At 39.8% G+C, this 23,269-nt stretch overlaps 1 protein-coding gene across 1 annotated transcript in view; it reads right to left on the minus strand.

Moving 5' to 3' along the window:
• Positions 1 to 23,269, minus strand: part of grm8a (glutamate receptor, metabotropic 8a) — a 306,788-nt gene that overhangs the window by 183,171 nt on the left and 100,348 nt on the right. Inside the window, exon 3 of the mRNA XM_059325537.1 lies at positions 11,232 to 11,448. Within this exon, the coding sequence (XP_059181520.1) occupies positions 11,232 to 11,448 (217 nt within the window). The remainder of the gene's footprint in view (positions 1 to 11,231; positions 11,449 to 23,269) is intronic.

The following is a 23,269-nucleotide window of genomic DNA, read 5'->3' on the forward strand; positions in this document are numbered from 1 at the left end:
CTTTCATACAAAGTTGAGTTTATTTGTCCAAAATATGTCATCTAAAAACATATTCCTCATCCATAAATGTCGGTCGATTGGTTCCGAGGGTTCAAAGTCCGGATCAGCAATTAAATCATCGGCACTATTTTAATCACATCGCTTCCGTCACTTACTTCTGAGCTCCCCCGCTATAGTCGTCTTCCGTCATGATTTCAAAGTTCTGGAAAAGTCCAATGTTGCATTGTGACACTCCCACATGTATTCTGATGCATTTCATTGGCCAAGAGACCGAAAATAGGTGGAAAAAAATATACAAATACTACAAAATGACATATCCGCTGTCCCGGCCTTAATGGTAGAGTGACGCAACATCGCTCCCGGTTTTAATGGTAGAAATGCGGTAATGCTTTCCCGGCGTCAATGGGTTAAGTTAGAAACAGGACTTCCAAAGATCATCTTTCCTGTAGAAGTAAGCAAGAGTTTCATGAGTCAAGCAAACCTAAACTGACCTGTGACGACACATGGGGTGTCAAATTTCCAGGACGATTCAACGTGGATACCTTCCATGGGAATTAACAGGAAATAACAGTAATAAAAGAGTTATTTGATCAGGCTGTAATAACCATTTTATAAGCAGATAGAGACTAACCTTTTTAACAACCTTAATATGCAGGAACAATTCAAATGTCAAATACATACAGTGTGAATTGTGCATTGTAATGAGTTAGTTAGCTTGCAAGTAAAGTAATGGGGGAAAGTGATAATAAGAGCTGTGTGCAAACTTAGGGAATAAATTGGACAACTCATTTGTAAAATAAATGTTAAATAATACAGTTCTAATACCAGGTTCCTGTTAACTTTTGCAGAGGAGCAACAGAAAGCATTCTGACTGGAAACATTGATTACTGCCATGGTTGTGCAAGGCAGATAAATGAAACCCACCAAGAACATCAGTGGTACCCATCTACCAAGCATGAGTGATATTAATGATGCGAGGTGCCTGTGCAGAGTCAAAATGATACTAAAAGACAATACCAACCCCAGCCCGACCCTGCTGCCATATCTGTTGCTGTACTACCAGACTACAGACTTCTTTCCTCAGGCTGCTTCAACAGAAAGCATAAAGTGACTAATTAATAAATAAATGATTAATTAAAAATCTTGCTCAATCAAGCTACATACCAGACGGTTACATCGGCAATAACTAGAAGAGGTCACTATCAAAAGCCCGACTTTTATATTGAAATTGAGCAAAAATTCCCAAATCTCCAAAACTGCCAAGCTTAAATTCCCTTGGAAATGTACTTTTCTCATTTTTTACCCTTTGCATGCCTATTATTACCAAAACTTGATATGGATCTCAGCATTTAAAACAAAACACAAAGTTCTAAGAGAGAGCTGGACAAACATACAATGACCTTTAAGCTGTTCCTACACTAGAGGATAATCGGGACAATTCTGGGCCTGATTAACTGTTTCCAGCAATTGTGTGGGTGTTCGCATTTTTAAAAAAATCATTTACAATCATGAAGTGTGAAGCAGGCTTAAGGAAATAGGACCAATACAGAAAGACCCAAGTCTAGGAAATGAAATTAATTATGTCCCATTAATTATGTTCCATTACCATAATTTCATGTGCTGGTTCCATTTTTTTCAAAGGCATGATGGAGCTTCTGTGTCTTTACTGTTTGTTTTGTTGTTGAATGGTAGATTTAGCTTTATTTCATACAGTGTCATTTGAAAAATAATGCAAACTGTACCTGCATGCTGATATATTCAGAGGGGTCAAGCTTCATTAGAGCCCTTTAGTGTAATGTATATGCAGTGCTTATTGGGTTTAAATGAGACTGAAATGATCTGACAGCACTGATGCATTTTTCGGATGTGCAGGTGAAGTATCTGGCCCAAATAATAATAAAGACAAAAGAGAGCTTCTGGTTGCCAACTTGCAAGAACGCCTTGCAGGCATCTTTCTAACTCACCAGTTTCTGGCTCACTGTGTCACACTTTTTTCTACATTACTGTCATTCACAGTTTTTCCCACTGAGGCTCTGAATGTTGAATGTGTCTGTGACATGCCTTCTGTTCAAATATGGCTGCAGAGTAGACATTTGAGTTAATTATTATTATTCAAGACTGGATTCTAATCGATTTCATTTCCTTTAACATTTCGACACGTTCAAAGGAACAACAGTGTCTGTTTTCTCTACATTTTTGCATCAAACTACAATAGTTCGGGTGTGATCATGAGAGGCAACTTTGACAACATCAAAGTTAAATTCTGCTTTGATCGCTGACTGTAAATCTAATTTCCTACAAATGATGCTTCCAGCTTAAAGCCGCTAAGCTATGCTAAGCCTTTTCCCAAAATCATCCAAGTGACAGTTTGTATTATGTTTTTCTTTTTACCAGATGCAATAAAAGAGGATTGAATTTAAATGAGAGACAGTGGAGACATGAAATAAATACAAGCTTTAATAAAAGCCTGTCTCTGTGTGAATATATCCTGTCTCTGTACCTGTATGTACTGTAGGTATCTCTTTGTGTCTGTTTTATTCCCTCAGTTTTCTATGTCTTACTATGTGCAGGTTATTTAACCCCTTACCTGGTGTACCATGGGGTTTAAGAGTAAAACAAGTTATATTTCTTTCAGTGTGCTAGGTAAAACGTTGGATCTTGTCTTTCATTTTAACCGTGACCCCAGAGCCCTTCTGCAGACAGAGATGAAAAATTGAAAAACAAACACACACAAAAAAAACAGATGAGGAAAAGGAAAGAGGAAAAAACTTAAAAGTTACTGGAGCAGAACGGTGAAGAGGCTTGAAAGTGCTTTTAAGTTGTGCAGGCAGGTTCCTACTCCTCGAAAAACACACACACATCAAAACAGCACACCGACACACACACACACACACACACCGTCTCACACAGAAACTCACTTTAATACACACAAACAAACATGCATCCACGAAATCACAGTGCAAACACACATACACCTTGCCAACATAAGCTACACAAACGTAGACACACACAGGACATGCACACACACACACACACACACACACACAGAAATGCACACACAAACACACACCTATGTGTACCAAACGGTGCAGTAATATTGCTGAAATTACTTTTGAGGCTTAGCAGAAACTGGCTGGGTTTTTACTTGCCTCGATCTCTTGGTGGACTGGAAGAGGCCAAATAGGGACGGAAAATAAGGAGACACACACTCACACACACACACACACACACACACACAAACACACACACACACACACACACACACACACACACACTATTTCCCACTATCTGTATGTCTGTCTGCCCAGTACCCGCTCTTACTCTGACATGAGGGAATAGGAGGAGTTCTCACCTCTGTCAAGAAAACCACTGAAGCGGAAAGGGAAACTATACAACATATCTAAAGCAGAGCAACACTGAGTACAGCCACTAATGCACATTTAAACATGGCCGACACCATTCAAAAACACAAACAGACTGTAGTACGTGTTGCGATGTAACTTTGCGATGCAAGTGAGTTTGCGTTGGCCGCCGGTGCTCCGAACTGCAAACTCATATCGGCAAGTTTAAGTTTCAAACAAGGCAGATTTATGTTTCTAGCTACGGGGCCTTGGAATCTGCTATGTAACATACTGCATGTCAGCAAAACTGCTTTGTGGGAGGCAAATCTAATTATTCCTCCAATTCCCTACCACTAGTAATCACTGAGACGTGGCTGAAAATACCGAGGTGGTTTCACATGTTGAGAAAGAATCGCAGGCGAACCCCAGAGTTTTCAGGAAGAGAGGAGGTAATTTCTGTTGGACTTAATATCTAGGCGGCTGGGGGAAAGTGCTAAAAATGGCCATTTCAGCTGGATGGGGATGGAATTCACAGAGCTGTTCAGGTAATAATTACCATCTCTAGATGTCCTCTGGCAATGCTAATGCCATCCACAGAGGGCTGTTAGCTCCTAATAGATATTGTCAATTCCACCCAGGTGAGAGATTGGCAACATAAGGCTAGCATAAGCAGGATTATAATAGAATCTGGAGGTTTAGGAAGATGTTAATGATCTCTTCCAGATAATTAATGTTTTTGAGTAAAATAACATAATCCGAGGCAAAGAAAACAAATACTGTATTGTTTCACTTCACACAGAAACATACAAATAAGGTTGACTCCAACTGCAACGTTATTGAAATGTGTTTTTTAATAAAGAGCAAAAAAATCAAAGGATTACAACAGAGTAGCATCCTAAAAAACGTCACTGGAAGAAAATCGGAAAAAATCTAATTTTTTTTTCGATTTTGTTTTAATGATATTACTCTTTTCCATTACAGATACATATATCAGGTTGACATAAAATATTAAAATTTAATGGAAACAATACTAAATCGTACATTAGAGACATTAGGAACAAACAAAAATGAATGATATAAATTGAATTATCTATACATATATTTTTTTCATATAAATTAAATATTTAAAAAATAAAATATCTAAAAGTAAAATAAAAATAGTAATGCAAGAACGCTTTAATGTCAGTCAGTTACCTAACAAAGTTTATCCCCATGTTATTTTATATAATAATTTGCAGAAGAGCTGGGAACACCATGAACTGCTTATTATATATGAGTGGTACTTGTCCTATTTCAAGTGATACTCCTTGAACCTGTCGAGCAGCCTATATGATAGTCGTTCTAGGGCAGCCAGCTGTGCCTACAGATATATGCTACGAAGATAGTGCAGGTGCAGAGTTACGTCCTGAAACCGGAGGACTTTTCAAAAGCTGGAGACCAAATGTGGACTATGGTTTCTACCGGATGCCGCTGTTTTGTTTCGTATCCTGCAAGAATTCACCAGGAGTATTTCAGACTCCCCTGATCATAAAGAAGTTTTAATTACTTTTGGGTAGTTCTCACCAAAACGGCAACAACGGTATTCAGGACAACCTCACATGCAAATAGCTTTCCAAAGCTTTTGGAAATATCAGAGCTTAATTTTCCAAGTACGAGTGGAGCACAAACCACAAACCAACTGCATAAACAAGTCTACACTCAACTGAGAGTTTGGAGCCTTTCAAGAGGACGACAAAGACGGCTTCACCTTGAGTTGAAAACCAAGGCTGGTGTAATTAGTTACAAATGGATGGGTTGATGTTTGCGTGTGTGTGTGTGTGTGTTGAAGAACAGTATCAGTCTTAAGTTGTGACGGGAGTGTAATCAAGGACAAGAAACGAAAAGCTAAGTCGACCCGAGAGGGAGACGCTGTCAGTTAAGTGTGAGTTACTGAGCATGTGTTTGTGTGCCTTCTTCTTCTTTAGCGTATGTGTGTTAGAGAACTTTTTGTTCAATATAATCATTGTGTGATACATTTAAGAACAGCTCCGTCTTTGTGTGTCTGCCTTTTCAAATAATCTTATTTCATATCATTATACTTACTGTAATGTAGTATAATCAAATTCAATTTCTAAGATCATTATATTGTAAGAATGGTGCTGCGACTGTGGAGAAGAGTTACTTATTCTTTACAGTATCTTCATGAATACTAATATATACTATCATTTGTATGGTGCAAGCTCAGTGGTTTCTCCTGGTCTGAGAATACTGCGTTACATGCTTATAAATAGTCATGTGTTACGTGTATTATGCATCACAATGCATTTCAATTAAAGTATGATTCTTCTCGTCTGAATAAAACAACATAAGCCGGTAGCAAGACTTGTATAATGACAAGGGCCGACTCCATTGTGGAGGGCAAGAGTGGAGTGAAAGCGAACTAAAGAGGCAAAGCTAAGCAAAAAGGCGGGAGATTAGTTTAGAGCCAGAGAACTAATTAAATGAATCTGGAGATAAACGTTTAATTATTTTTCTCTCGGCCCTTTTTCTTCTGCTCATTTTCCTCCCTTCTTTATTGCTGCCTTGCAGAGCTTCTGTACAGCGGCCAGTGTCAGGGGGAGGTGACTCTTCTGAGCCGGTGAATTCAGTCCACACGATATTTTTCTCTCACTCCTTCGCTTCACTTCCTAACCCACAGCCTCCCTCATTGACAAAAAGTCCCCTTCTCTCTCTCTCTCTCACACACACACACACACACAAACGCTCACCCTCCTTCTCTGTCTGCAGTGTGTCCGAATGTAGATGTGGTAGTTTTAATCCCAGATAGATTCCGCTGGGAGGTGAGGAAGGGTACTGGAAGGAGAAAGGGCCGTGACTTGATTTAAAAGATTCCTTTCGGTAAGTGCACTGCCACCTCTTGTTTTATGGTACAGTGATCCATATGCTGCGAATGCCGCTCGATATAAAAGTCTCTCAGCATGGTGAGGTTCGCCGCCATATGCTACAGTTTCCACAGCGAGGGTCAACAGCAGCGGCATAGCGAGTAGGAGGACTGTCCTTCAGCTGGAAGACCTGGAATCTGTTTAGTGGAGCCTCTATTACCAGAATAATAAAAAAGAAACACTGGTCAACATTGATTTTTAAAATTGGTGAGAAAAAGCACCTTACCATTCAGGGAATCAATGATTTCCTATTTCCCATAGTCTGTTTGATTTGATACAATGCATATTTTACCACTACAAATGGTCCACTGCCCTCCAAAATGACCTTTTAAACCACTCTCTGATAAATCTCATCCAAGTTGGCCTTTGCATTATTTATTCATTAACCTTTGATCACCGGTCTACGTCGGCTTATTGTGTACATAAGCAAAAACATTGCATTATGCACCCGGTTTGTGAACAGTTACTAATGATGAGTAAACACGTTTGGCCCATGCTCACTGAGCTGTGTCTGTTACTAGTTCTGCATGACTGGAAAGCCATGGCTGGGGGTGACAGCACACAGGCTGCAAACGCTGTAAAAGTCACGGTGAATATATTTCAGGATGAGGCTACGGTTCAGCAAACTGCATTGCAAACACGTTTTACAATGGTACTGTGGGATAAACGCAGGATAAAGAGATTTTTGAATTGCAATTACGTTCAGTTCGATGCCAACATCCTGTGCAAATAGAGAAAGCGGTGTGACGACAATTTGGAGGGTTGGTGTCTTCAACAGCTGCATCCAGGGCTTGCATCCATTCGTTGCTGTAACCTCAACTCTAAAAGTTATTTCAGGTTTTCCCTAAAGCAGTCCTTTTGAAACAAGAAGGTTTTGCTGACTGCCGTGTGGCTGAAAAATTAGTCGTGCAGAATTTTCTGCAGAACTCCTCCTGGGAGTGGAGCAAAGACAGCAGCTGTAGAGCAGCAAACATAAGTAGGACAATCTCCGTTTCAAAGACTGTATTGGAAGAACAAATATTGGACTTTCTCAATCTGTTAAATAAGGAAAGGCAAGTACAGAGCGGCATGGCTGGGCAGAATTATAATGGTCCTGTAACCAGCACTAGCACCCTAGCACACAACCCCTCACTCATACTAACAAGACTTAAGAACCTACTCTGTAACTTTTTAGTGATTAATATGCATGCATACACTTCCGCGTGCACACACACACACGCATACACACACATTGTCAGGAATCATCAGTGAACGATTACACACCAATTAATATGGATGTTTGGTATCAGTATGCAGTGTGCCTTGTAAGCTGCAATCATTACGCTGCAATCACAAAATAATCACCAAGAAATTCCCTGTGGCTCTCTCATTGTGTGTGTAAGTGTGTCTCAAGACGTCCACCTGTGATACTATATATATATATATATATATCTGTGTGTGTGTGTGTGTGCGTGTGTGGGAGTGCAGGGAGTGCCGTGCATCTATATTAGGACCCCTATCGTTATTCTGTCGCTGTTTCCACTTCCTTGTCCTGTTCTTCTTCTATTCTGTCTCTTTCTGTCTATTTCTCCCGCTCTACAGCTTGATTTACAACTACAGTACACACACCCATAAACACACAGACAGTGAACTTGTCCATTTCGGGCCCTTTTTCCCTCCCTTCCTCAGCACTCATCATCACCCTCCCCCATCTCTTCTTCTTCTCCTTCTCCTTCTCCTTCTTCTCCTTCTTCTTCTTCTTCTTCTAGGTTCTGTTCACATCTGCAAAGCTGCAGCTAACAACTGACTGACTGCTGTCACAGCATGTAGCCCTCCTGTACACACACACACACACACACACACACGCAGGGCAAGATAGTGCACTATCTGCTGACTCCCAGAACACAAACACACACATTGCTGAGGACTGCTTTACCCATTACAGTGGCGTACACGCACGCCCAGGCACACACGGTGATCTGACACCACTGTAAACATCTATGTGCTGACTCTCAGAGCACAGAGCCCTGGGCGAGCCGGCTCCAGAGACATGGATGGATGCACGGATGGATGCACGGATGGATGGACAGCGGCCCAGACATACACAGAGCTGTCATCCCGACATCAACACACATTCAAAAAACAATGGAGGGATAGATGGGAGTACAGGATCAACAGAGAGCGATAAAAATAGAACAATCTCAGCAGATTCTCTCTCAAATGGATTATTTACGTGTCTTTAGTCTCGCCCGTCTGTAAATATTTGTCAACATCCAACGTGATGTGTTTTCAATAAACATTTGAGGCATAAACAGGAAAACCGACAACATTTTGATCTGTCAACATCACTTGGAGGATTTCATAAACTGATTTGAGGCAGCGTTCACCCAAACTTGACGCTCTCAGGACCACAGGGACCGTGCTTTTAAGCCTCACATCAAAACAGACAAGTGATCCATCTCCCAGTGTTTCTCTCCCTTTCTGAATCTCTGTCACTCTCATTTACACCAGTGTAATTTAGTCTCATTGCTCTTGCCGCTTCCCTAATGAACAGTCAAAGGTACCAACATGTTAGACATCGTTCTCAACGATTTACCGAGACAGTTATTGTTGCTTAATCCTTTAATTTGTCACCTGGCACATCGTGATCTACCAATTCTTCTTTTAATTAGGTTGGAGCATATGCTGCCATGTCCCAGGCGTAACATGTACTGCAGCAGTTTTTGATATCAACTTGATACTTGAGCAACCTGGTCTCACAGAAATCCGTGAAATAGCCATGGATTTCGCTTAACTCAAAATCCGTGGAATAGCCACGGAATCGCTCAAATTTCCGTGAAACTGACACGGATTTCGCTACAATGCATGTTAATGACAGTCATATCCCATGGCTATTGGTTTGTTCCAAGTCACGTGACTTTCAAGGTCCCAGCGGTCAGAACAAAAAACATGGCGGACAGTTCTCTCATTTTTAGTGAAAAATCAATATTTTGACTTAGTTTCTGCATAAAAATGGATTTTGATCACATTTCTAGCGAGAAATATATGTTTTATTTTCTAAATCTTAACTCAGTGAATGTACATAATCACTTTGTATGTTGGAATAGCCACGGGATATGACTGTCATTAACTTGCATTGTAGCGAAATCCGTGTCAGTTTCACGGAAATTTGAGCGATTCCGTGGCTATTCCACAGATTTTGAGTTAAGTGAAATCCGTGGCTATTTCACGGATTTCTGTGAGACCATGTTGTACTTGAGCCATTGTTAAAAACTACAAACCTATAGAGTCAAAAAGGAAGTTGAGAAGACAGCTGCACTTGTCCATCAAATGCTTGCTGTGATAACTCTGTCTCCGCTTGCGAGCAACAGCCTGCAATTTACCCAGAGAGTGAATTTTCCCTGCAGTTTCCCAGAGAGATTTAAACAATAGGTTCCCGCTATGTTCTTTCTAGAGTTGACTTCAAATTACAGGCTAAGGCCACTGATCATGTATCAAATCTCAAACTGCACTATGAACAACATATCATAGTTATTACATCCTAGGTGGAAAGGAAGAGGCAAACTGGCTTCCTTTTACAGTAATCATTGGCAGTGTGGGCCTCTTCTCAGCTCTCACTGGAGTCTATCCAAAATATAACCTACAAGAGAATGAGAGTCCACCAAATGTTCTGTGAAAGTGCTGCACACCACAAAAAGAATGACGGAAGCTTAGTTTAAATCTCGAAGAAAGTCTCTCAGAGTCTCAAACATTTTTTACAATATGAAAACACCCGTGGACATGTTTTGATGAGGGCTGCATTATATATTGGACCAATATTGGAACATTTCATTAGTATGTAATATTCTAATAAGTTATGGCCAATAAATGATACAAATCGAATACATACTACAAGTACATACTCTTAAGCAGTCAGTGGAGATATGCACCTTAAGTTAGTTTGCAATCCACTTATAAACATACATTGAGTATTTTATACATTGACTGATTGATTTGTACATGATATGACAGATTATGTCAAAGTATTTAATTGGAATTCTAAGGAAAAATGCTCTCAAAGAAGTGTGTTTGTATTTATATTATATTATATTATATATATTATTATTATTATATTATATTTTATGTATATATATATATATATATATATATATATATATATATATAGATATATATATATATATATATATATATTTTACTTGAAAAACATTAATGACCAGTCAGATTTGTTCTTGGTTTTCGTTGTGGTAAAAATAGTGTCAGTTGGATTTGGTTTTGTTCAAAACTATGGAAAACTAAATAAGGCATATTTTCTCACTGCATCTAAGATAAAATTACAGTTTATCTTATGAATATTGATTGAAAAAAATCCATAAAGTGCATCACTGCACTTCCTCCAAAAGCTGAGATACGATATGATGGGGGGATCTGAAGACCATGTTGGTAACGCTTTATAGTCCTTAATAACCATTAATTAACAAGTAATAAGGCAGTGTTCTCGCTTTAGATCCGGTAGTTGCAAAAAGCATAGTTAACTTATAATAGATGAGCAATAAAGTATATTTTAATATCAATAAGCAAACAAAATAAGATTAATAAAGGCATGGCAAAGACATAATGGGTGGGTCATGGGTGTTCGTAATGCCATTATTAACACTTATATAAGCTTATAAACACACAATAATGTTAATAAGTATCCTGTAAGGACTTACAAGGGCCTTATTACTTGTTAATTAATGGTAATTACAAGGACCTTAATATAAAGCGTTACCACAATATTATATTGAATGTTCAAATTCTACATCTAAATTGCTTTTGTAAGAGGTAAAAGGCCAACCTAGGATCACAAATGTCCTGTAAAAGACAGCATTCTTTATTTGACTCAGGACTTTCTTGGAACCCCGTTACTAACCCCTGAGAGTCCCTGGATCCTGCCTTGACAATACCACCAAAGAACCCAGCATCCACTTATCACAACAGTCTGAGCTCCTACCGGTTTCTCTGGAGATCTGGATGAAGGCCTCCACGCCGCTCTCTCCGTAGTTGCCCTCCGATGCCAACGTGGACACGTAGTTCCACTCCATGGCAGTGACGATGTCCATCATGGCCTGGGCCTGGTAGGAGTCTGGCGGCACCACGCGGGAGAAGAAGTCGTAGCGAGTGTTGTCGCTCAGTTCTGGGGCTGTGGAGGCGTAGCTGACCTGGGGGATCTGCACAACAACAGGGAGGAAAGAAAAGAAGGCATTGAGGAGCGGTGCTTAAATGTAGCTTGTTGATTAAATGTTTACGAAGAAAAACTGTCACTTTTCCATTAATTGTTTTACACCTTGCAGTCTGAAATGTGTAAAGTAGGAGGACTGTGTGTTTTCTAAATTAATCGTTTTATATTTATTATCCCGATCAATTCCTTCGCCCACTGGCAGAAAAAAATAAATAAAGGTAGGATAATAAAGGTGAGTGAGGTTGTAATAACTCTCATCTATTTTGCTGCCTTCATGCATAGTTTTACTGGGATCTATAAGGAGGATAGAGTTATAAATGCTTCCCACTCCCTGCAGTGCTGTGATTAATAATTCTCTAGGATGTGAGGAGAAGTTGTCAACTCAAGCGTTGAGATTCAACTGCAGCGCTGCAGACGTATTGTTGGCTCAGAGACGTTAAAGACGCATACAAACAACTTAAGGGCGATCAAGTATGGAGGAGAGACGTGAAATGAGATAGAGAGGTAAAAAAACAGGGGGAAGCTGCACTGTAAAACCAACTTGTTGTTTCAACTAAAATATTTGAGTGTCCATGCTGCGAAAGAATTTTATGTCAAGACAACGAAGACAATGGAGTTAACTCAAATTAATCTTGCTATTTGACTCAGTATTTTAAGTTAAAATGACTTTTTGCACAAATCTTTGTTGTATTGAAAAGCAAAAATGAGTTATAATGACAAACAAGCAGCATTGGGTTTTACAGTGTGGTGATGCAAATCATTGTCATTTCTCAACCGGGGATCAAGACGACACGTTAACGGACAAAGATAGACGGAAAGGAGACAGCGGGCAGGAGGACAGTCGGACAAAAAGCACAATGGGCCGATGGGAGGACTGAGAGACAGAGGTTGACAGACTGACAAGAGACGCACACATAGACACACACACAAACACACGCAGGTATTGCTAGTGATAGGCGGTGTAACAGGCGGGAAGTGTTAGATGGCTGACAGGCAGATTGATTTCTCCCGTGACAGAGGGGGGCAGCCAGGGAAGACCCTGTACTCGCCGACACACAGCTGTTGGACAGGCGTCTCATTGGCATTCATTGGGAGTAACTGCCAATCTACACCAAAACATAAGGTGTGTCAGCTGCCTGTCTCTCACAACCACACACACACACACACAAATGTCTACAATTGCTGAACACAGCAAAACTTGTCGCTACTGCATGAAGAGATTTAAGATGGACAGCGTGTGTGTGTGTGTGTGTGTGTGTGTGTGTGTGTGTGTGTGTGTGTTCTTGTACTTCCTATATTGTGAGGACCAGAACACGTTTTTAACCAACAGAGTGAGGACATTTTTGCAAAGTGAGGACATTTCGGCTTTTTTGAGATTTCAGACTTTGTTTTAAGGGTTGAAAGTTACATGATAATGATAATTAGCTGAAACTGTATTGTGTGGTTACAAAACCAACTAAAATTATAATGAAAAATGTCCTTCATTTTCGTCTTTGTCAACTTTTTTCATACATAATGAAGGTGGATAAGACAAAGGAAATAAAAGCAAAATTTACTGTGACCTCTTTTAATCTCCCACCCAACAAATACCCCGTTACAAAAAACTAAAACTAATAAAAACTAAACGAAAACTAAATCATTAAAAAAAATACTAAACTAAAACTAGCAAACTCACTCAAAAATTCATTAAAACTAACTGAATCACAACAAAATTAAAACTAAAACTAATGAAAAATCCCAAACTATTATAAACTTGCAAGGGAATTCACTGTTCCAATGATGGCCCTCACAAAGACAGAAGTACAAGAATGTGTGTGTGTGTGTGTGTGTGTGTGTGTGTGTGTGTGTGCGCCTGGAATGTTTCTAAAGCCCATCACTCACTGTCTTAACTCCCTTTCAGCGTCTTCTGAAGCCCCTGCCACCCTGCGTCTACACTTGTCTTGCCATTTTCAAAGGTCAGGGATCTATCCTGAGTTTTGCAGGGCATTCTTCTTCGGTGGTGCTGCAACTGCACTGCAGCAAGCAGTTGTAAAATACAGTCCTGATTTCAAGACGAGGATTCCTCCCTTAAGGAGCATGATTTCTTTGACCGAAACAATAATAACAACAATTTCTTAGATTGAGTAGTGTTCATTCACCTCCTGGAGAAAAGAGTATTGAAAGAGAAAATAGCTAATACATTTTTCTTCCAGGACTGTGATCGATGCACACCACTAAGTGAACAGTATCTCATTTATTAGTTGGATATCTAATTTCAGAGCAAAACTCTTTTGTTCTTTTGTTTTCGTGTTGCCTAATAATCTTCTATTTCTCTCAGGGAACTTGGTGGGAGTTCACGTTTGGGACATTTGAGTGCTGTTATCGGTCCTCCCTGCCAGGGGAATACAAATGGAAACTTTCATAAACTTCAAGACATCTATGTATAATTCATAGAAGATGGAGATAAACAAATAAAAAAGAGAGACATGGAGAGGAATCAAAGCTGGGCCTGCAGAGGGAAACAATTGTTAAAACAACTTGTGTTTCTGTGGCTTGGTATGGATAATGTGTATGTGCTCTCTGGTGTGTGACTCCTCTGTTTTACTCGTCCTTTCACTCTCAATGTGCATCTAAATGGGTGCATATCCATTTCAAAGAGAAATGAATGCATGGTTGCTGGAATAAAGTATGTGTCTGTTTACAACAGCAATGGGAAAGTAACCCTGTGACCTGGGCGAACCTGGTACTTTGATCTTTTGTTATTTCGCTCTGCAGCAGGGAAACTTGGAAAATGAGACATATGCAGACGGAAACACACACTTGTGTACACCACACAGTCATCCTCTTGTCATACTTCCAGAGTCATTACTGGGTAAAGGGAGGAGAAGCAGAGAGAAATGAAAACAGATTCAGTGACATCCAATATTGTGTGCTGCAGGCACAGACCCAATACTGTCTTCCACAACCACACCTGTGCTTTCTACAAATGAATATTTTCTGCAGTCGCACAACTGCAAATCCAGCCAGACACACATCTAAAAACGTCTAATGGCATGTGACGTGTGACTGTTGTAAATCATTTATGTGCAGCGGGTTGTGAGTGACTCCATCCTTTTTCAAAGCAAGTAGGTTTGGAGTTGTAGTTAGAGGCGGGAAATTAACAGCTTGGTTCCCTCAAATCACTAGGGAAGAAGATTATGCCTCCAATCCCCCTAATTCCATTTGCTCTAATGAATGTCTGTGTGTGTGTGTGTGTGTGTGTGTGTGTGTGTGTGTGTGTGTGTGTGTGTGTGTGCACACGCGTTAGTGTTTGTGACAAAAAGGGAAAGAGTATGCATGTGTTGTTAAATGTGCACTTTCAATCAACATTAGAAACTAGAAACACTTTCTTGCCGTCACCCATACTTATCACTGGGGCAAACGAGGCTACTGTTTCAGTTTCTTGATACATAATTGCCAGTGCATTTCGCCATTGCACTAATCATCCTTAATCAATACTGCTGGGGTCATTGCTCTAGGGATGGCCATGTCGGTTGGTCAGCCACTTTGGTCCAGACTGAAATATTCTGATAATTAGAGTGAAATGCCATGAAATCTGGCCCAGACATTCACATCCCCCAAAGGATGAATTCTAATCACTTTGATAATCTCTGACAGGGAAAGTCCGAGATATCGGCCGTAGAGATGTCTGCCTTCTCTCCAGTATGATGCGACTCAACAGCAAAGTCTCTTTCCAGGAATCATGACCTGGTTACTCGAGGTAATCAACAGACCTTGGAGTCAGCAAGTTCATGTTGAACACTTTTCTTTCTACTCAACTACATCCATCTACTGCAGTGATTCCCAACCGCTGTTCCGCGGCACACAAGTGTGCCGTAAGAAATCATCAGGTGTGCCGTGGAAGATTATCCAATTTCACCTATTTGGTACTCTTAGTGAGCGGCGTGAAGTGAGAGGCAGAACAATGAAATGCTCTTCCAACAGAGAGCAGTGTATCAGCGAATCTCGCGAATTCACGCGTAATCAAGTGATATAACCGGAAGAGAATCAACATCTCCTCATTAATGACTGGAGACAAATCCAGTGACTCTGTCTTAACGAGCGCTAACAAGCCGGCTGACCTCGTTAGCTGCAGTTAGCCACAGTTAGCTCTGTAGCAGTACAGTGTTTATGTGCTGCTGCTGCAGGAGGTGTTCACTTAGCGATCTCTGTTTGTTTACAACAAGCACCGGATTGAGCGGTGTCAGTGGGGTGAAAAGACAAGTGAAAACCTCTAACCTGTTGACTTCAGGTCTGTCCCCGCCCATCATCAAGGCTTCCAGTTGTGAAATACGATCCGCCGTTAACCTGAGGTACTTTATTTTGAAAATATACTGGATGTTTTATTTTGTGTCTGTGCACGACTTCCTGCCCCGAACGATCTGCTCTGTGCTGAATTGATGCGCCGTGCTCCGTCGTCCGACAAAAATAGCCTGCAAATGAATCGTGCATGTGCAAAGTTGCCACTGGCTGGCTTACAGTCTGTTTTGGGTCACTTTTGCCGGTTCCTAGTCCAGATAAAGGAGGAGGGTTGCAATTGTGACAGATGACACATGTAGTTCTAAACATATTTAGGGTGTTTTTTACTGTCTTTTTGACGTTTTTGTTTGGTGGTATGCCGTGTGATTTTTCTAATGTAAAATATGTGCCGTGGCACACAAGAGGTTGGGAAACACTGGTCTACTGTATCAACTTAAAGATCGACAGATATTTCAGACATTTCTAGGGGTGATATCTTTAACACTCAAGGTCAGAATATGGATCCGTTTGATATGTTGGTTTATGAGTTATTGACACACATTATCGTCCTATATTGGCTTGTCAAAGGCTTATCAGTATCGGTGTATGCTGTCCGATATTTGCTGTTATGAAAACCTTTTTGACACAATGTGCAATGCAGAACATGTTTCTTGGTGTGATTTAGAAATGGTGTTAGTTATTCATTTTTGTATTCCCTTTTTTTTTTAAATAGCAATTGACTGAAATGGTACAGTAATGATGTTTATTTAGCTGTTTCTTTTATTCCTATTTATTCTTTATTTTCTCAGTAATCGTGCATATATTTGGCTTGTATAGTGTATAATAATGTATAACAATATTTAATATTATTTTTAATAAAGAGTTATGTTTGAGAAATAAGCTCTGTGGGTACATTTGCATTTGAGTGTGCAAAAATCGGTGCACAATCCACATAAAAGGGTCTAATTTCATTCCAGCTCAAAAAATGACTATATCAGCCACCATACTGTTTATCAATGTATTTTACCCTCTAATCAGTATCAGCTAAGGCCTCAAAAATCCCAATCTGTCTGTTTTTACCCATCCATCCAACACTTTCCTCCAATTACAAGGCCCTTTGCTGCAGACATTTTTAGTTCCCAAATGCATAAATCCTTAAATATTCGATAGTATAATACACAAATGTTGTAAACCCTTGTATGACAATGTACTGACATTTACATGGCAAATTTCTAGAATCTACATGTGCTTTTTAAAATATAACCATCGTTAAGTGTCGTTCAATAATCAAGACATGGTGAATATTTGATCCCATGTTCCCAAGGCACCTCTGATTTCCAAAATTCTACTGAAAATGCATGAAAAGTTAAAGGCCTAGCACTGCAGTGTTCACCCTTCTGCGCTATTCTTAGCAGAAGCAGAAGGCCTCTGAACCAGCACTTAGCCCCTGCCTCTCTCCACTAAACCTCATTAGAAGCCAGTACTCTCCTCTAGAACAAACAGCTCATCTATTTCATGGAGTGAGACTGCCGTTCAACAGCAATTTTGCCGCTCCTGAAAAGATATTAAATCTTTGTTGCTTAAGTAGAGAATTGACCGCAATGAAAACATAGAACAGGCTTCCCTTGGCCATAAAATAACAGATTAATTCTTAATTTAACTGCATCCCCCTCCAAGAAAAGACCATTGAAAGAACACAGACTAATATATTTCCCTCCATGACAACAATCAATGCACACCAGTGGGCTGATGATATCTCATTTTTTCTGAGTGGTGAAAGCACATTTTTGATGTTAACTGTTCTTTAATAGTACTCATAATAGGAGATCAAGCCGAATCCCACAGGGAAACTGAGCAGATAAGAGCTGGATTTGGACCTTAACCGACCTAATGATCCAGGACAGTGGCTTTTTGTGTGCGTCTTTCCTGCAGAGGTTCAATATTGAGGAAATTCACTCTCTGCAGTGTCACTCATTCTCACAAGGGGAACCAAGGAGAACACATTCAAAAACAATATCAGGCATATTTTTCTCAAGTGTTTTGGAAATGTATTCAGGGAAACTGCTCCAAAATGAGGGATGTTATATAATCAGTAACTGTGCTCTGCTTTAAAGCTAAAGAAACCTATGAGCAGCTAAAAGTGGCCTTTTGAAATGCCATTTGGAAATGCCAGGTTCAGACAATACGATATTTTTGTCTGTTAAGATGGTCACTGCGAGGATTATAGAGGATTTTACATTCAGAAATTCCTCGCCATGACTTGGCCGAGCGACATGACAGACTACAGGAGGTTCTAGGACTAGATTTCCAAAACACAAACAATGGCAGAGTGTATGAAGTTGGCTGCCCTGTGTCCAGAAATCCTTAAAAAAAAATAAAAAGAAGAAGAAGAAGAAGAAGAACTAGAATGGCGCTCAGAGTGCAAACCTCTGCCAAGGGCATTGGTTCATTCACATGCTCCTCAAATGCATTGCATTTGTACTTTATTACTCAAAGCAAAAGAGAAAATAAAAAGAGAAAAAGAAACATTATAATGAAAAACATGATTCTGACAGCACAAATATCCTATCTTGCAGTGCTAACAAAATGAATGATGTATCCCCCCCTGTGATTTAGATTCTCTCAAAAAATGTAATGAGTTCTTCACTGGTCTGCGCTAGACCCTGCTACCAAGTCTCCAAGTCATTTTTCCGTAATACTGCCGTCGAACACACAGACAATGAAAACACAACCTCCTTTGCGGAAGGTAAAAAATGACTGTGACCTTTCCTCTGACATGGTTAACAGTTGCACCTCACAGCACTAACAACCTCATTCCTCTTTGTTTTTCACTATGTTCACAGTTGTGCACAGCAGATAACGTTATGTTCCCAGTCACAGACATGACAGGACATGCTGCTCAAGGCAAAAAAAAATAAAAAATTAAATATACCGGGGTGGCTGTGGCTCAGTTGGTAGAGCGATCGACTGATCGGAAGGTCAGTGTTTGGATCCCTGACCATGGTGGCCAACTTGTTGAAGTAGATATTGAACCCCAAATTGCTCCTGAAGCTGCTTTCATCAGTGTACGGAGTAATTCCTGATGGCAGAGGTGGTATACCGTACAGCATAGCGCTGTCTGTGGTGTTAAAGAGCTTAGAGTGATCGTAAAGACTAGAAAAACGCCATACAAGAGCCGTCCATTTACCATTTGGTGTTTGCATTAGTTGTTGTCCACTACGGCACACTACACAACCGATTATTGCACCCAACACTTATCCAAGCAAACGCCCTATTATCTGGCTGATATTGTGTCATCTGAAGGAAAATCAAAGCTCCTTGGGTTCAGACTAAAAGCTTCTAGTCTTAACAATTTCTTTAAAATATATTTTAGTATTCCTCCTGTCAGGTGGAGACCTCAAAGAAACGCATCTATGACCTAAATTGGCCCTCCAACCACAGTCTGACCAACATAAAGCCAATCTGTCTCATCGAAGAGGCTGATTATGTGCTCATAACAATTTGTGGTTGTATGAAAAACACACTTATTCTTCTGTATGCATTGATACATAATAGTGTGTGTGAACTACAGTGAATGCACACATCATGGCTGTGCTTTGTGTGTGTGTGTGTGTGTGTGTGTGTGTGTGTGTCTGGCAGTAATGGAGCTGTCGGGGCAAGAGTCTGAGCATTAGGTTGATAGATGGCAGTAGTCTGAAGCTAATTAACCCCACTGCACGACACACATGCACAGCCTCTCTGTTACACACACACACCATCACACACAAAATAGTGTCAAAGAGAGGACTGGATGTTGTGGAACTCACACACATACACATACACACACAGACACACGCACAGTTACAGTCGATGACGGGGGTTCAATTAATTAAACACACATAACTGGATAAACATTGACTTGTGTTTAACCCGTTTTAAATGAGTACACCTTTTTAGATTTACCTTTTGTGTTGAGGCAAAGTGTAAAATCTTTGAATGTATACTTGGGACCAAAATATATTTTTCCATACTGAGCTGGCACTGTTTTTGACTGAGATGTCAGAGACTGAGAGAAAGGAAGAACACATACAGTAAATTGATCTGGCTGTGCCGAGCCCTGCTTTTGCGTCAGCCTGGAGAGTTGTTTACTTGCTCAAAATCTGAGTCTGCCCCTCTAACAGCCAGCCGTGGTCTGTGTCTAATGAGGAGAGGACTGGCACAGTGGGACCTCACCAAGTTAATTTACCAGCATGAAGACTGTTGGGGCTGAGAGTTAGATGTCTGTCTAACCCTGTCGTCTCAGTCTGGGTCCATCTGTCTCACTTTTTCTTCTCATTGTTTTGCTCTTTGGCTCCGTCTCCATCCTCCCATCTATCTTGATTTACATTTACTTGTGCACAAACATCTTATCCAGTGCCTTTGGTCACATTTTTGCATTTAAAACTTTCTTCCTAAAAGTAATGAAGCTTTAAGGTTGCTTTTTCTCCACAGTATTATATTCTTTACTATACTTTTCCAACTCTTTAATTAACCTATATGATGTATTGAATGATTTAAACAGTCATGCATTAAGTGTAAAACCCAGTACTTCTTTATGGTTGAATAATGTGAAAGTCTCAAGTGAAAGTCTTTTAGATTTCTTGTCTTGATTTTCTCATCTGTGCATCTTCTTATACATAATTGCCCAAAACTCAGATTTGGAGTCTTTGGAAACTTCTTGATCACCACTTAAATTTAAAATAAAGTTATGTGGGTTTGGCAGCACAGCATGACTTTGTAATGACTGGTAAATCAGCAGGTCACAGAGACTTAAGAAGTTTAATTTAAAATTTTCCTAATAACTTCAAAATAAAAACATTTATTTCAGAGTAATGTCACGGACCCCAGAATCCTCTAGAGGGTTTGAAAAGCATGTTTTCTTTTTTAAATTGCCAAAACTACACCATTAATCATAGCAAGATTTTATCATCATATTATCCACTTCAAATGGTCTTTGAACAGACCATGTGTGGCAAATGCTTCCATCAGAAATTTTCTATATTCTGTGTCTCATTTAAACTTTCGCCCAAAAAATACACTAACAAGTCCTATGAAAAGCTTGCAATTCTGCGTTCCTCAGCACAACTGGGAAGCCATGATTGACTTTGCTAAGATCAAAAGTTATGTGACAAAAATTCTGTGAAAATCGGGCTGAACTGTCAGCTGTTTACATGTCGCAGAGAGGAAAGAAAAACGTAAGTAGCTCAATATGGTATTGAATGTATGTAGTGTTATAGAGTGTGGAGATTGTATTGAGTATGTGGAGGTTCTGTTTTTTCTAATATTGGTAACACTTGTGCACTTAGAGAATTTTCTATATATAGATTCCATTTCATTGAAATCTCTAAAAAAAAGTGTTATGAGAGAAATTCAAGTTGTAAATAACTATACAGCACAAAATGCATTTCAGTTCCTCCTACTTCTGGTTATGACTGTGCTGTTTCCACAGAGATGCATGACATACATTGCCGTGAAAAACAAGGCCATAGTGAGTGAAATGTGACAGGAACAAGGGTTCAGAAGGTTAACAAAAAAACTTGCATTTTGTGCATAAAAGCACAGAAAATGCAAATTCCAAAGCCAAAAATATAGGGAGGCACAAGGGACAGAGAAGACAGAGAAGGAAAAATCACATCATTCTATCGTGTTCCACTGTTACTCTCTCTGGATCAGAGATGCTACATTAAGTCCTGCTAAACAACATTGATATTCCCTTTACTGTCTCAGTTTTACCCTGTGCATGCTCCCCACGTCAGAGGATAGTCTGAGCAGAATAGCCGCCTGTAATTTGTTCGGTGACAACCAAACAAAAACAGATAGACAAGATGAAAGAAAGAAAGTGAGGAAAGTGGGTAAAGAGGATGCTTCGCGAGAGCACAATGACATTTTAAAAAGGGCTGAGAAAGAATTGAGACAACAGAAAATGCAGCATAAGAAGTAGGCAAGGAGCAAGAGGCAGGGGGAGAGGAAAGATGGCACAGAAACATTCACTGGGAGCGAAGAGAATGAAGAAGAAGAGAGTGAGACACAATGAGAGGGGAAGATGAGAGAGAGATGTGAGCGGGGATGTTTAGAGAGGAGGGGATCGAAAAAGACAAATTAAAAGAGTAAGGGTGAGAGAAAAACTATGGGAGGAGAGAGGGGAGAGATGAATGGAGGAAACTGAGATAATTGATGGGAAACAACAAATGTAGACAGGAGGCGAAGCGATGCATATTCCTTGAAAAAGGCACAGCGAGAATGAAATGAGTTGAAGAGAAAGCAAGAGAAGTGAAACGAGAAGAATGTTTAAAAAGCCAAGAGGTGAAGAAAAGAGAGAGATGACGCTGATAGAAGAAGAAAAACAAAGGGACTGTTTGGCAGAATGCAAATGAACAGAAGTGGCAAAGATGAGATTGATATAAACAAGTAAAAGAGGATAAGCATTACAAAGACGAAACTAAGATTAAATGACAAAAAGAAGACAAGCAGACACAAGGTCTGTTTTAAAATGCATACTGAGACCCTGTTTAACCCTTTCATGTGAACATATGTCATCCTGTACTTGTAAACCACCAAAATTAAACCGCTGCATGCCATCTTGTTGGTGTCATCGAGCAAATTGATGAATCTACATCGAAGTCACAGAATAAACCTCCAATAGATGATAAGAACGTAATAATTGGTTCTCTCTGCTTTGCTTGGAAAGTGAGTTCATGTGGGAGTTCCACATATAAGTGAAGCACTGAATTAAAGGCCAAATGAGCCATTAATTCTCTGGAGATTTCCAGCAGATTTAAGCAGAGAAGGTGTTATATTATCTGCTGATAATGATTCTTTCCCACTAAAGCCATGGAATTCACTCAGCAAGACTTCCCTACTGCTACCTGCTCTGTGTCAGAGAGCTATCAGCTGTACAGTAGCTCTCTGCTCCAGCTGAACATGCATCCTGCAGCATCAAGGATAACTAGCAGGCAGCAGCACTGTTAATGTTAGCCTAGCTATTCTGTCTGTATCTGGGACTGGATCTCATGTCTTCACATTTATAGTAAGAGAAAAACATGAACAATATTGGGGCGGCTTTTCTATGTGTTGAGTGTTGGAGAGAGGGATATATTTAAAAACAAGATAAGGAACAGAGCTGTCGGCTGTAAATATGTCCAAATCATGTCCAAGACCTGGTCCAGTCAAGGCCAAGTCCAGAGCAGATCAAATCCTGTTCATGAGCATAATAGGTAATAATGTATTTCCTTTGCTAATTTAGTGATTAAATAGTCCATAAACAAGACTAAACCTTGATTCCAGAAAAGTTGGGATGCCGTGTGAAATGTGAACAAATTAACAAAATGTATCAGAATGTTCAGAATGTGTATTGACATAAATGTTTATGACATATATTGTCTTTTTACAAATTTAACTGAAATAAATCAAAAATAGTTAGCCAATTATCTGTTTTATTTAGGTTTTAGACAGCGCACAAACTTTTTTTGGAATTTGGGTTGTATGTTTTACCAGCAAACTCTAACGCACCACGTTGATAGAATCAGCCAATCATG

Source organism: Centropristis striata, chromosome 22 (assembly GCF_030273125.1).
Source record: "Centropristis striata isolate RG_2023a ecotype Rhode Island chromosome 22, C.striata_1.0, whole genome shotgun sequence".
NCBI lineage: Eukaryota > Metazoa > Chordata > Actinopteri > Perciformes > Serranidae > Centropristis > Centropristis striata.